General features: G+C 36.3%; 1 protein-coding gene across 1 annotated transcript in view; it reads right to left on the reverse strand.

The window, feature by feature from the left end:
• The window catches only part of acap3b (ArfGAP with coiled-coil, ankyrin repeat and PH domains 3b), a 90,912-nt gene that overhangs the window by 10,090 nt on the left and 64,208 nt on the right, over nucleotides 1-16,614 (reverse strand). Inside the window, exons 10-15 of the mRNA XM_051912489.1 lie at nucleotides 15,561-15,572; nucleotides 3,140-3,252; nucleotides 3,009-3,060; nucleotides 1,943-2,043; nucleotides 1,755-1,866; nucleotides 362-570 (exon numbers count right to left, since the gene is read on the reverse strand). Coding sequence (XP_051768449.1) covers nucleotides 362-570; nucleotides 1,755-1,866; nucleotides 1,943-2,043; nucleotides 3,009-3,060; nucleotides 3,140-3,252; nucleotides 15,561-15,572 — 599 coding nt within the window. The remainder of the gene's footprint in view (nucleotides 1-361; nucleotides 571-1,754; nucleotides 1,867-1,942; nucleotides 2,044-3,008; nucleotides 3,061-3,139; nucleotides 3,253-15,560; nucleotides 15,573-16,614) is intronic.

Below are 16,614 nucleotides of genomic sequence, written 5' to 3' on the forward strand. Positions count from 1 at the left end.
AAACCCACCGCCTGCTTTAGGGGGTCTGTTAAAACTCAATGGGCTCAGAGGAGGCAAGAGAGGACTCCTGTTGTAACTTCACCCTTGTTACTTTAGAAAAAACGAGTGATTTATACACATTTTAATGTAAGATTTTGTAATATTTATACTGTTTTATCTTTGTTATATGGATTATTTTCTCATCCAATTTTTTGAGGAGGCACTGCCTCCCTTGCCTCCTCGGAGGAAACGCCCCTGCTACAAATGGTTCCCCTTCCCGAAGTGCACTTCAAGGGTGCAAATCACCATTTGTTTTTTTTTATTGCTTTGTGTTATAACTTATAACTTGTTATAAAATCCAAAAAACAAAGCAAGCTCTCACCTGTGAATGCCAGAGCACTCAATACAGAGCAGAATGCCGAGGTTGATGCTGGCCCAGCGTGGGTCTGCCTGGCCACAGTCGCAGCAGATCTCGTTTCCTGGCAGAGACTGGACACGCTGTAGGATACTCTCTCCTCTAACAATACGCTCCCGCGGCTCGCTGGCAGAGTCTATACTGCTTGTGGAGGGAGATGCTGTCCTGTCCAAACGCTGTCAAGTAGTAGAAAGAGTTTATACTGATACGTTTCAAACTATGTAAAATGCACTTTATGTAATAGAGTCAATGGCACGGGGCTCATTTTTGTCCAGATCTATGAATTTATTCAAAAAACCTTAAAAATGCTATTCGTATATAAAATGAGGAATACACCTCTTCTGTGATGACAGTGTATTATGTTTTTGAATTAAGTTCTTTTTTTATATATATATATATATATATATATATATATTTTATAAACAGCTGATCCTGTCATGTGGTGCGACCAACATACAGAAAAACGTCAGGAAATGACATCACAGAGAAGACCCCTCATAACTGTGTGTCAAGGCCAATAAGCATCTTATAATAATTAGATCTTTTTATGACAAGGCAAGATTAGTTCAGATCATGTAATGTCATTTGGTGCAACTCCCCCAAAAGTAACATTATATGAATAAATAATTTATAATTCTTATCTAAATATCTTCAAAATATATTTTCAAACTTTCTGGAAAATACTTAAAGACTAACAGAAAAAAAAAAATAATCATAAAACAGGAAATGACATCACAGAAAGGGCCTATGAAGATCCCCATAACTGAATGTCAAGGTCAATATGTATCTTAAAATATTTGATAATTTGATGTTTTTATGACAAGGCAAAGTTAGTTCAGGTTGTAAAATGTTGTGGTGTAAATCCCCTCAAAATCTAATGATATTTATCAATTATTAATTTATGATATTTATAAATAACTTTACTTTTAAAAATATTTTTTATTTTTTATTTTTTTGGAAAGTAAGATGGGTATGCTTGCATGTATTTTTGGGGAGCATAAGTGCTTCACTGCTTATTAATATTTGAAAAACCTTTGTCCTGTCATGTAGTGTGACCAACAGAAAAGAGAATCATAAAACAGGAAATGACATCACATCTGATAATTTGACCTTTTTATGGCAAGGCAAATTAGTTCAGATTGTAAAAGATTGTTCTGGGTTAATAATTTAGAACTGTAAATGAGGATTTAAACTTAAATTTTTCTTTTTCTTTATATTAGACACTCCTGTTTGCAACTGACTCGATTCCAAACTTTGATCCGAATTATAAAATTACTTTTCACCAGTTTTACAGTTCATATTGATGTGTAATGCCATGCATATTGTGACACTGACACAGTTGTTAGTAAGACAGACTGACCTCTATGTAATAGTTTTCAGAAATCTCCCTGTAGGCAGAAGCAATGCTCGCCTGTACCGCCTGAATCCAAGCTTGACGGAGCTTCTCAGATTCAGCCTGCAGCATACAGCTCCTGATAGGGGTTGATTCATATATTAGATACTGTACATACCCACACACACAGAGAGCACATATGACACAGTACTCACTTCGTAGGTGACACCACTTCAAAACAGAACCTTCTCTCAATGTCCTCACATGGTTTCACAGAGCAAAGCCGTAGGTCCTCCACAACCACAGTCAAAGCGTCCTACGACAGGGCAGATTGCAATGTCAGGTCACAATAATCATGTGTAGAAGTAAATATCTGAATACTACATTTAAGTGGGGTTCTATAAAAGGAGAAATGTCTTAAATGATTGCCTAATACTTTCATGTTTAACAGGTTTTAAAGGGATAGTTCACCCAAAAGTGAAAATTTGATGTTTATCTGCTTACCCCCAGGGCATCCAAGATGTAGGTGACTTTGTTTCTTCAGTAGAACACAAATGATGATTTTTAACAGTATTTATATAATTTTTTACCTCTAATACACCACTATGTCCAACTGCCTTGAGCATCCGGTGTGTGAGGTCTGAACGCGCTCTGACAACTGAAGTTATGTCTCGAACTCACTGAAGTATAAGCACGAGACATCACTTCCGTCATCAGAACGCGTGTTCAGACCTCACACACCGGATGCTCAAGGCAGTTGGACATAGTGGTGTATTAGAGGTAAAAAATGATATAAATACTGTTCGGTTTCTCGCACAAACCGATCGTTTCATATCTTAGGACATCAATGTGTTGTCACGAGCCGCAGGGTTTAATTTGGATTTGTCTGTGCATGTTTTTTTGACTCTTATAGATGGAGTTCCCATTGACAAGCATTATACGACTGACAGACCGCAACGGTTGGAGTTAAAAATCATCATTTGTGTTCTACTGAAGAAACAAAGTCACCTACATCTCGGATGCCCTGGGGGTAAGCAGATAAACATCAAATTTTCATTTTTGGGTGAACTATCCCTTTAACATGTTTTTCTAGTGATAAAGTATGTTTATGAGCTGTTTCATAAAATGTCATCAAAATAAAAAATGAAAATAAATCCATAACATGAACTACAAGGTTCTAATATATGAAGCATCTGAGAGAACCCTTTATGGGTCTATATAGTGTTCGATATAGGTTATAAGGTTCTATATAGATGAATGTAGCAAAGTTAAACCACCTACTTTTAGTCTCTTCTGATACACTAGTTGACTGTTCTGTATCGAAAACCATCGCCTGGTACGAGAAGAAAACACAATGTCAGATTTTCTCCACAAAATGCATGGAAAATCATACATTTAGAGCCTGTTCTTACCTGTTCCATGTCTTGAAAGCATTGCTCGCCCTCTTGAACAGGTATCCCTCCATCACGACACCATTAGGAGCATCCACATTGAATTCCACTTTGGAGTCATCGTAAGCAAAATCCTGTCATGCAAAACAGAGCAGCTCTAAGTGATTCAGGCAGGTCACAGAAACGGGATCTTGTCAGTCAGCACTAAGGACCCTTATTATTCTGTTAAGTCTTCTGCGAGACAGACAAAAGACAAAACTTAATCCCTATCAGTCAAAACATAATCCCCATGACCGCAGCAGCCGTATCTAATCCCTCTCATTTCAATCAATAATGACTGGCAGCCTCTGACTTTGACATATTGCTCAATCTATATACCAACTGTGCTGCGATTGAGATGTTAGCAATGTTTTCTAAAATGCTCAATGAATGATTCTCCTCCTCCAACATCAATGACACTGACATTCCAATGCCTGTTTCAAGTTTTGCGCTCTAACCACAAACACACGTTTGTTTTACTACATTAGTAAGGACATTGTATAGACTTCCATTGATTTTATGTCAGGCTAACGGCCTAACTCAACCCCTATCCCGAAACCTACCGATCACAGAAACACGTGCAAAACAAGATTTAAATAATTACATGTTTTGTCTGCTTTATAAGCCTTTTTAACTAGTGAGGACCAGTAAAATGCCCTCACTAGTCGGTTGTCATATAATATTTCACTATATAAGTGAGGACATTTGGCCCTTACTTGGATAGCCAAACCTGTACATCATTACGAGGACATTCCATAGGCGTAATGGTTTTTATACTGAGCTAATGACATTTTCTATCTCCTAACCCTAACTCTACTGCTAAACCTACCCATCACAGAAAACTTTCTGCATTTTTACATTTTCAAAAAATAATTTAGCATGATTTATAAGCGGTTTTCTTCACAGGGACCAAAAAAAATGTACCCACAAGGCCAACAATTTCTGTTACTACTATCCTCATGGGGAGTCATATTTCAAGATCGCTCATCATCAAAATAATATGAAAGAGACTGAAAGTAAATCTAAAGAATATGAAAAACTGTAAAAAATAATACATTTTAAAATGTTTCAAGTAATTTTAACCACTCTATAATATTTTGGTAAATATGTTTACCAAGGAAATATGCATATACACAACTATTTTATAAGTAAATGTATTCAGTAAAATTAAAATGTACAAGTATATGACTCTGTACATCAATCATGATTATTTTAATGGCTTTAAACCAAGCCTACTATGATAGTTTATACATTTTTTAGCAAAAGGCATTTTAGTATAATTGTAAATCTGTCCCCCTTCAGGTCGTGGTACACGATTGAAATCTTTAATGATATTTATAAAGTAAACGTAAAAATAACTTTAATATTGTTTTTAGGAAGATCATTTTAAAATACGCTTAAATATGTAGTCTTTTGAGGAACATTTATTATCTCTCTCAATCATCAGTGTATTGCATTGCATTACACATTTGTCCCCCACAATAAAAACTATAAAGCTTTGATCATAAAAATAAGACATATCATTGGCAGATATAGAGTGATAACTAATATTTATATGCATTTTATGTAAGTAGTCTGCTATACAGATTTCATACTGATTTACATTACAATATCTTTTTTTGGACAAAAATATAACTGCACCAAATTTCATACTTTTGCACAGTCTCTCGGAATAAAAATTAAGGTGTTTTTAATCTCCTCAATATGAGCTCCATATTCTCCTATATCATAGTATATGAGCTATAAAAGTCTGATGTATCAAATATGATACTCAAACATATATGCAAACTTTAAAAAAAAAAATGTTTTGTATTATCAGCCTGTTATTTCATGTTAGGCTTTATAGGGTTAATATGGTACTATAAGAGTGTTTTATAGTTATATTTAAAATGCAACACTCAGATTTACAGTATATGTAACAAGGGAGTCCCTGCTCCACCTCTCTCTATCCACTAAAACATACTTGATCTGAAAACGGTTGAAGACCTCTGTACTAAATAAATAATGTACTAGCAATATTAATAAGTAAAATAAACACTAACTAAATAATACATGACATATACTGACTACTCAAGAAAATATAAAAGTAAAAATGATATACAGAACATGCAACAAATAATATCTTAGCTTCTACTGACATAAAACACAAATAATTTATTCTAACTCACCAGGGTATACTTCAATCTCCCGAATATCTTCATCTTTAAAAAATGTTTATCCAGAAGCATCAGTAATAATGGAGCAACAAGCACTTTCCCTAAGAGCTTAGTCTTGTTTCCCTACAGTGAAGTCATCTCACGTCAAAGTCAAAGGCACGCGCTTCATCGATCTCGTGCACACTCCTCACTCAAGCGCGAGCGACACGCGAATGCCACCGGCAAGCCTGCGCATCACGCCTCTACCGCTCAATATTCACATGATTAGCATACAGCTGTCGATTTATGTGCCCTGCTCTTCGCTTTGCCCCCTGACCTCAGTCAGAGAACCGACCGCAAACATTATTTCACTGCCACGTACAGAAGCACCGCGTCATTCACGGATTTACGAGCGCGAGGTGCTCTCCTTTAAACTCATGCGCGCTCCACACTCACGTTTTAAATTGTCCCGTCCATCTGTCTGACAGCGCGCAGGATCATTACTGTTTAATCAAGCAGGCGTTATTGCCCCCTAAATCCCTCTTTTTCTTCCAGCTCTCACACTCTCTAACAAGTGGATTACATGAGATATTCCACTTGTTAAGGATTTCAATCTTTCTCTTATGAAGCAAAAACAGACCACAACAGATAATCAATAATTATTGATAATCTAAATTTAAAACTGATTAAGATAAAATGCCCTTATTGATTCTACAATGACAAGTTACTCCACCTAAACTGGGTGAACCTTAATTAGTGCCATACACTCTAAAAAATGCTGGGTTAAAAACATTGGACTGAAAATGGACAAACCCAGCGGTTGGGTTAAATGTTTGCCCAACATGCTATGCAGTTTTATTTAACTCAACTACGGTTTAAAAATTACTATATGGCTGGCTTAAAATGAACCCAAAATAGGTTGGAAATTAAAAATCAGACACAATTACTAGAGGCAACAATAATAATCAAAAGTTGAACATTTATTAATAAGCAATTTAATAAATGTTTATTGTTTAATAATTATTCATTAAACTTATTAATAAATGTTCATTTCCAACATATTTTGGGTTCATTTTAAGCAAGCAATGCAGTAATTCTTAAACAATAGTTGAGTTAAATAAAACTACCCAGCAGGTTGGGCAAACATTTAACCCAACTGCTGGGTCAAAACAACCCAATCGCTGGGTTTGTCTATTTTCAACCCAACTTGGGTTATTTTTATCCCAGCATTTTTAGTGTAAGATCAATGTATATTCATAACATGACTTCTAAGCAAAAATAGTTTGGCCTTTAAATTTAAATTAGTAGAGCATTCGATTCAGAAAGTAATGTATTACAAAATATTACACATATATTGTAAAATTATATATAATACATTTGTAATAAATGTTATATAACATTAATAACTAATGAACTTAGTTATTAATATTATATAAAAGTTGTTGGAAAATGTGATATTTTGATCTTTTCACATCAAATGGAATAACTAAAAATCTATTTTATATTTTTAATTACATTTAAAATGAATGATAAAAGTAATGATAAATAGTGGAAAATATTTAAATATTTTTTTCTTGATCTTGCGCCACATGACCTTTTTAGAGTCATTCAATTTTTGTTAAAAATGTATGAAACCATCATTAATAAGATTACATTTCTAAGAACTTGGCACACGTGTTTTCAAGTAGATTTTGAAAAGATTTCTCCTTTTCATCATCTCAAACATGGTTTGAGATAAAAGCGAAACTGCGAGTACAATTATTTGCCAAATCCTTCAAAACAAAGAAACAAAATTGCTCATGTTCTCATATAGCTTGCGAAATAAACAAACGCAATTTGGTTCACAGGCTTTTATTGTCTTATTATATGTTAGCACCGCATGCTCATACACCCAACCTAGTGCAGCTGAGTCTGCGAAATACCGTAACTCTGTGAAAGGGAAACCCCAAGGGTACCACAAGTGGGTTACATGTGAATAAAAGACCAGTGTGAGAGGAGTGAGTTAGTGTGTGCGCATGTGTTAGGAGTGACAGATGCAACATGAGGAGGTAGTAAAACGGTGAGGTGGTGGGACGGCCAGAGAGATCGTAACTCTGTCACTGGAGGGAGAGAGACACTGTTCAGGCATCTTAACAGATAAATCATTTGATAAATCAACAGGATGCTTCCGCCCACGGCTTCGCTCAGGAATCGCAGCTGGCCGCGTTCACTGTCTGTTTTCATATCATGTCATTTATAAAGAAAATGTTTTGGATATATAGACGTTTACATTTTCTGAAGATTCTGTCCTTGCAAAACTGGCAGGATGCTGCTGGTAGTTGTCAGATGCTATGGTGTTCTGATTGGTTTTTAGCGTATTTCTATGCAGTTGCTAGGGCATTACTAGGTAGTTGCTACTGGCCCAAATCAGTAGAGCCCAAGTTTTGGGCTTGAGAGGGGTCTGTGCAGGCCGTCGCCAAGAGAGGGCATTGGGGGATAGTGCCCCCCCAAAATGACACAACCCCTATTCGCATAGTCATTCAGAAAACTTATTAATGAGAGCAAAAAACATTATTTCCATGGATTTGGCTATTCACTTATTCCATGTCGAAATGCCTTCAGCAGCATTTAGCTCACAGGAACACTTATCTCTACAACAGTGACTTTAACACATTTTCTTCAGAAATTTAATCAGAGCGTGTGTAAGGCTGGGCAAGGCTTACTTTCCTCTGGCCATGGACTTGAGATAGCGTGAAATTTTCTCATTCAAACCACTGACTGCTGCTGCTTCTGACTGCTTTTAGAGGGAAAAGCTGCCCATAGCTGCTGGTCTAGGATCAGTTTTCTCTGTAATAATAATAGCATTTTGGTGAAACTTATTTGGCAAACTGCCCACAGTGTGTATCTGTGTTTGCGCTCTGGAGAATGTCAAAGGTTTCTATTACAATGTGTTTTTGCAGCGTTTAGCAATCATAAACATATCTGTTGATTTCATGAACGCAATGACCAATCAGAGGTGTTTAAGTTAGCACTGAACAAAAACTCCAACGTTTTGAGCGGTGTTCTGCATGCTCGCAAATCCTCTTATTATAAAGAACAAATAAGTAAACTAGATATGTACATTTTCTGAAGAAAATGTGAATGGTGCTTGCTGTGCGCAAACACATAGTGTCAGTCAAAAAAGCTCACCCCATGTCTCTATGATATTCTGAGCATGATGCTAACATTATTAACATATTGCTAGCATGATGCTTAGCAAGATGCTAACACAATTAACATGACGCTAACATGATTACCATATTGTTAACACAATGCTAAGTAAGATGCTAACACAAGTAGCATGTTGCTAGCAATAATGTTAACACGATTAACATGTTGCTAGCACAATGCTCGCATGATTTGATGCCTCATTCATGGGTCTACGACAAATGGTGCGGACAAGTTACGCGTCGAAGTTTTGTATGGAAGAAGAAAAAGAAACACATGAGATAATAGTGTGCTTCGCCTTACGGCAGGTACCACTAATAAGAGATTCATTGTGCTTGCTTTTCTGTTTAAATTAACAGTGGTTTGTGAACGTAGATGCTTTAATAACAAATAACTAATCAGGAGCATTTATGCTGGGATGTGTAGTTTTGTACGGTGAAACATAACCTGAATCTATTTCAAGGAAATCCACTTGTGTTTTTAAAAGGGAAGAGCATCTCCTTAGCCTTACCCTGGAGTTGGTTCACCCTCCACCTAAATATCCATATTTAATGCATTATTAAACAAAACAGAACTTGAAACATAATTATATTTATAAATGACTATAACTCTGAGAAGGCTTGAAGGCGGTGACGCCTATTCAAAACAAAGGCGTAGCTTGATGACGCCAAGTTTGAGCGAGGAATTTTGGGACATGCGGTGGAAAAGAATCGGGATAGGACTCGGGCAGAAATCATGTTCATGGATGCGATTATTAACGTTACTGTAGTATGAAGCAGAGCAGGACTGAGTGTTGTGGAAGCTGAACGAGGTCGCTGGAGCGATTGCGCAACACCACAAGCAACGGAACTTTTATTATGCCACAGTCGCCGGCGCCACTTCCGCTTTTTCCAGTCATGAGTATGAGGTAATGCAGCGCTGTTTATCATATTAGATACATTTAACTGTTGAAAATGATGTTATAACGTTACTCTGTGTGTTCGCTCGATGGCTGCTGTGAGACACTGTTGCACACTGCAGTAAGATAGATCGATTTTAGAATATCATATTAAATGCTGGATAGCTTGTGTTGATAAATGGCATGCAAGTAATTTTAAAACGTAATGTATGATGAAGAAAATTCTGTATTACTGTTACTAAAAATAAAGCTGCATCTGATTATGCTATGTTAGATACTTGACAAAATAGTGTTTTTCTCTGAGGCATGGTAAAAGCATGGAAAATCAAGAAAATTAGATTTAAACAATAAGACTAAACGTGACGTAACATGATTAGTTTTCTGTATATAAATGTATCTGAACAGTTGTTCCCTTGTCTAATAAAACATGTAATATATTAAAGCATCTTTGACAATACTAATAAAAACTAATAACTAAAAAAATGACAAAAAACAACAAAATTACTGAAACTTTAATATTAAAATGAAAATGGAAAGAAAAAAAACTATAATAGTCTCTCAATGGCACTAAAATAAATAACACTGTGATGAACTGTTTCTCACAGGCTGTGTGACTGAACTTGGTAGAGATGTTAATCACCTCTAGGGGTCAACTGGTCACCGGACAACATGCTGTTTTGTGGAAGTGTGCAGAACATACGGGACGAAACGTACTGAATGCCATGCTGCACGCTTTAAGCTTATTACTGACTTTACAGCTGTTCTCTTTCTCCCAAATTAGTTTCTCACTCTCTTTCATCCGCAGGTCAAATGTTCCTCGTTCTTTTCTTCTTTAGCTGTTTGGTAACCTACTTTTCTTTGTAATTCAAATTCCTTTTTTTGTTACACAATTATTTTTGTCCCTGTACTCTGCTTTTCCTTTTATCTTATAACTTTGAAGACCTTGAAGACCATTACTAGACATACACTACTGTACAAAAGTTTGGGGTTAGTAAGAGTTTTTAATGTTTTTTAATGTTTTATTTAATCAGAAATACAGTAAAAAAGTGTGCGTGTGTGTGCATGTGTGTGTGTGTGTGTAAAACAATAGTGTTGGGGCCAAAATTCCCAATTCTTTTTCTATAAATATTTGTGCAACTTTTAAAATGAGAGTTTACCTAAAACTGAAAGTCCCATGCACAAATAATGTCACGACTGGTAACAAAACTTTTTTTTTTTTTTTTATAATGAATCATGTCAAATGTCATTTTTTAGTTGCATAACCGATTGTGAGGAACGTTTGAATATGCGGAAGTACGAAAAAGATCTGACAGCTTAGAGATGAATAAGAACTTTTATCATGAATAAGGACTTTTATTATGCTTTATACCATAAATATCTGCTTGTTAAGTTGTGACGTAAGGAACGCCGTTTCTGGGTCCAAGCCCCGGCTCGTTTCACTTGAGAATGCCATCTCAATGGCCGTTTATGAGCGCTATTTATTCATATTAAACATTTAACAGTTTAAAAAAGTTAAACATTTAAAATACTTACAGTCTACACAACAGTCTCCGTGCTCACAGCGTCACAAACATTAATATTTTAACGATTTATAAGATCAATCACTGTCTGGTTATCTGAGATTTTGGTATGGAGATAAAGGTTATGATTATACTTTTTTGGTAGTATTACACCACATCATGTGTGTATATTAGCACCGTTTGTTGTTTTCTTGTGGTATGAGCGTTTGGACCTGGAAGTGCTGCCACGTGACGTCAGACTTAACAACCGAATAAGGCTATTCTAGTCTTTTCCTCACACAAAGAAGACTAAATTAGTCTATATGCCTTTATTGATAGCAAAAGCAGCTTGGAAGTGGACAAAAACAGGATGCCACATCAAAATGCTTTGCTGAGGCCTCTAACAGATTTTGTCATTTAAATGATTACCTCATGTTGCCCTCTAAAATCTTGTTGTTGTTGTTACAGAAATAGGAGGTTCAATTCATCTGCAAGTCATGTTCTAAATAACAGTCTTGCCCTGCAGACAATCACACTCACACGTGTGCACTTGTGTGTGCAGCACTTTTAAATCAAGCTCCGCCTGTTCGGGACAGTTGGTGGCACTAATTTGTCCATGTTTTTGGCGCGCCACCTCTTGCCCTCCCTAAGCATCGGGTCTCTGCCATCTGCTATGTTTAGCGGTGCTGGCCAGGGCAGAAGTAGGCAAAGTGCCCACGGAGACACTTCCAGACCTCGGATGACTCGAGAGTCTCAACACAGACACACCTGGAGCTGCATGTTAGTTGCACCGCATGAATTTAGTTTAAGTACTTTTAATATATTAACAACATTGTCACAATCTTTGGAGCACAGATTAAGTTTGGTGTCTTTTTAAAGAAAACACTTGGCAGATTATTGCTGAAATGAAAAATAAGTGAAACTAAAAAGTTATAGAAGTTTAAGTTTTTAATTATGAAAAATGCACAAAAGCACTATTTGTACATTTTATATGAAATATATATTTGACAAAACTCTAAAAGGAGTTCAAAGCCATAACTCTAAACTAGTTGTGTTCCAAATTTGAGGTTGATATCTCAAAAAACTGAGCTTTTAGCAAGATTTTGTTTGGGTGCAGTACCAAATGTTTCCACTAAATGAAATTCGCTTCCTATTCATTTCCAATGCGGTCCTTTTGACCGCCAACATTACAAGTGCGACTTTTTTTTCAGGACCATTTAACCTTTTTGAATCATGTCAATGATTTTTTTCTTTTTCCAAAACCTTTACCAAGTTTCGTACCATTTACCATGAAGTAAAAAAAAATGAAAATGACAAAAAAACAAACTAAAAAACAAAATGTAAAATGACTAAAGAGCACCAGAGGGTTAATAAAAACAGGGTAAGTGTAGTAAACATTAAAACTTTGACATTTTTGCACATTCACTCATTAATGAGAAGTTATTGATCAGATAAAGTATGGTTTTAGTTGAAAAATACTAAGTTGTTAAAATGGACACAGGAATGCAAAAATCGTATGCAGATTTTCAATGCATTATGGTGGTAATGAAGCTTTTTTCTTCATTTTGATATCTAGTCAGTGGAACCATGTCACTTTATGCCCCCCAAAAATTTAAATTATAAACATGTCCCTCATAAAATAGATGTAGTCAAGTCATTGTATGTACATTTTAATGTATATTTTAATGAATTAATGAACTTCATGTCTTCTATTCACAAACCAACTCTGATTGTAAATTTATGTTAAAATAATTCTTCCTATCCTAGATTCTATTCTTAACAGCACACATCTGAAATCAACATGGCAGCTCTCGTGAGAACAGCAAACACATGAAGAGTGAACGTGCCGTGCATTGATTCGTTCGGAAAGTGAGACTGTAAGTGAGCGAGAATTACTGAGAGAGAAAGAGAGGGAGAGAGAGAGAGAGAGGGATATGTAGGCATGTGAAGTTAACAGGAGAAACTTTTTTTTTTTTAAATTGTGTGTTATTTACATTTTTGCTATTTTTGTTATTATTATCATCATTTGCTTATAATAAAATATGAGTTTACTAAGATTTTAAGTGGTATAAACATGAATTTGAATTGCAGAGCCTTGGTTCCACGTACAAAAGAAGAGGAAATCCATAGAAAAATACATTTTTGGCTTTCATTAGAGTTTCATAAGCTCCTTAGAGCTCTGCTGAGATGAAATTCCCCAGTGTCCCAGTGACACAAAAGCTCGCGGGTGAGGAGGAACGTTCGGCCTCACGTGGCTCTGACAGCCTCAAAATACATGGAAATCAATTTCTGGTGCCTGCTTTTTTTCAAAAGACTTATTCTCCAAAAAAACAAAATGCACACAAAGTAAATTTAATCCACAATGCTGCTGTTTAAACATCTAAAACATAATAGACAAATAGACACGGGCTGCTCTGAAAATGTCTTTTCCAGGGAAAAGTTCTTTGATTGTCACTACAAGGAATGAAACAACCTGAATGGGATAAACGTTGTACTGTCCATGTAAATTATGATGCCACCGTCTCCCCCATCCTGCTCACACCGATTACACCAGACAGGGCATGTGACTGCCATAAAGCAATTCTTTATAGATCATGAATCAATCCATCCCTAAGGCTGACTGAACTACCTCATACAAACACATTTGTTGAGAGACAACTGAGACCCGAGAAGGAAAACATCATGAGTTTCTGTTGTAGCCGCTAGAGCCTGATGCTAGCAAGGTCATGGGGTTTGATACCCGGGAAAATGTATAACCTAAATACACTAATAAAATGGATAAAAGCATCTACAAAAATGCAAAATGTACTGTGTTAATGCAAATGCAAAAAAATGCAAAATGTTACTTCAACACAAAATTAATTTTCAGAAACAAGCATATAAATTGGCTTGTATCTTTATTAGCAACTAGCGATAACTGATAAATGGCAGATATTAAACAATCTATTTTGTTTAAAGGCACAATATGTCATTTTTCGCCACTAGAGGTCACTTATTCAAAACAAAGGCGTAGCTTGATGATGCTGAGATTGAGCGCGGAATCATGGGAGATGTCGTCTTCACCTCACAGCCAGTGGAAAAGAATCGGAACGGGACTCGAGCAGAAATCATGTTCATGGATGAGATTATTAACGTTACTGTAGTATGAAGCAGAGCAGGGCGAGTGATGTTGGAGCTGAACGAGGCCGCCGGAGCGACTGCTAATGAGAGACGAGCGTGACACACGCCTCGAGAGCAGCGGAACTTTTATTATGCCGCAGTCGCTGCTTCCGCTTCTTCCGGTCAAGCGTATGAGGTAACGCAGTTTTATCATATTAGATACAGATAGAGTGTGTTAAAAATCATAGGCGTAATTTGCGGGTAGGACATGTCCCCACCACTTTTTGCCAGGGTCAATATTGTCCCCACTACTTCTTGAAACATCTTGCGACACGGATGTATCTGATACAAAAGAAGCATCTCTAGTTGATTAGCAATTTGTTTGTGCTAAAAAATTGGACAATCTGGCGCTGGGATGTGTTGTTTTTGAAATCATGCTGAGTACTCGTCGCCGCTCTCTGTTATCAGTGGCGCAATAGTGTTCTCTTGGCGCTCGTGCACACTGCGCAGTCTTCACACAATCTATCGCTTAAAGCTGTCTCGGAGACTCTCTATTTGTTCCGGTGAAATCACCAGTGAAATCACAAAACAAAATATACATAAAAGTGCCCCTCCCTGCTTTTGATATACAATCACTGATGAATATCTTTGGTTTTAATGAGAAAATATAAAATAAATTATACCAGGGCGGATTAGAACCCAGAACCTCTGGCATGCTGAACAAAATTCAGGACAATCTAATACTAAATGCGGATCCACGTATTTATTAACTAATGTAAATACTCTTGAGACTAACAATATATTGTATTATAGTAGATGTAAGGATGAAACTATCATATTAAACATGAGGTCTATGTCAATAAATTTTCTATACATTTCTGTCTATGAATGTATCCAAACAGTTGTTCCCTTGTCTAATAAAACATAAAAGTGTGTTTGGTGTTTCCATGGTTTCTACAAAATAAAACCGGAAATTGAGGGTAACGCGGATATGTCACTGATAGGTGATGCACGGACACAGTTCGTGTCCTGGTTTAAATTGCTTATGTCTCTGGATTTAAACATTCTTGGAAACATTTAGGATAATGTAAGTACACAAGTCAACAAAATGTATAACGCTGTTCTAGTGGTTTTTAGATATTTTAATCCAAATATCTTACATATTGTGCCTTTAAATAAAATGTATAGTATTTTTGTCTAAAATATTTTAAAATATAACACTAAAAACTAAAATTAGTTATTTTAAATGCTACTAGTGAATTTAGGTGTTACAACATACTAAAAATTTTGATTAAGAATACATTTAACCGTGTTATTAAATTATTAGTGTTTTTAAAGATTACCAATGATCTGTTTGTTACAAACAGCTATATACTTCCTTTGTCATGTGGACAAAAATATACTTTCTATAAAATAATCCAAAATACAGTTTCATGGTAGGCAATGTATATTAGTGGCTGGTAGATTTTCTCAATTTACTGACCAGTGGCTGGAAAAATTTTCATTTTGGACTCTTTGCCAAACCAAGATCAAAATGAGCATTGCTGCCATTCATTCATCTTGTGAACTAAGAAAAATGGACTTACCTGCATCAAAGTCTGGATGTGGGCGGCACAGTAAGATCAGACAGTGAGGAAAAAGAGAAAGAAAATTAATTCATTTAATCATTAATGCATGCATGCATTCACAAACAACTGCACCTCAGTTCTACAAACCACATCTATTATCTCAGTAATGGACATTAGATCATTAACGGAGCCAAACTGCCACGTCCAGGTCCCAATGATCAATGCAAACAGTCCCTGCGCTGTCACAAAGTTATGATTGATGTTCTCTCCATCACTGTGAGGTGTTTATATCCATTTTAGAATTGGTTTCTGCTTTCACACACCCAAATCATTTTCAATTCTAAATCTGCAGGGCCAAATAAACGGTCTTTTGTTTAGAAATATGGTCATTTTTTATCAATACTACTGGAATCTGTACAAAGACAAGCTGAGACAAAGATTCAGGGTCACATGGAAAAGGGCTTGGATCTGTTGGCAGTGATGCCCTGCTGGCTAGCAATGTGCTAGCAGATGGACGTTAGCGAGCGTGTGCGTGTGTCTTGAGGGCCAAATTCCCGGGGCGATCTGGACAGGGCAGGACATCATCCTTTATTGATATGGTGATGAAGCACTTTGAACAAAGACGCTACAAACAAATGGAGGCGAACATATGTAGCTGAAGCACAAACACACACAAACACATGAAGGCAGAGTTTTTCTTCTAGAATTATCACTGGCGGCCAAGTTCCTCAGACACGCTGACGCTGATGCGAACTGTCAGATAAGTGTAAACATGACGGCAAAGGAGTTGAGTGATAGGACAATATTATGGCAGGAAGTGTGTCGCTGCTTCAGAGGAAATAACTTCACCTGACACCTGATTCTCAGCAGAAAACCACTTCTAGCACTTTTTTATTTTAAGATTAATAATTCAGAATTCACCTAGATCTGTCTAGTCAAATTAAATTGAGGATCTGAGGAGGGAAGATTGTATAGGATGTGGGTTTCATATATTATGAGAGGAAATAGTTGTTTTGATTGTTTGATGGCTGGAAATAATGTCACATCACCCATTAGATGGAAAGAGGCAGTT

Source organism: Ctenopharyngodon idella, chromosome 11 (genome assembly GCF_019924925.1).
Source record: "Ctenopharyngodon idella isolate HZGC_01 chromosome 11, HZGC01, whole genome shotgun sequence".
NCBI lineage: Eukaryota > Metazoa > Chordata > Actinopteri > Cypriniformes > Xenocyprididae > Ctenopharyngodon > Ctenopharyngodon idella.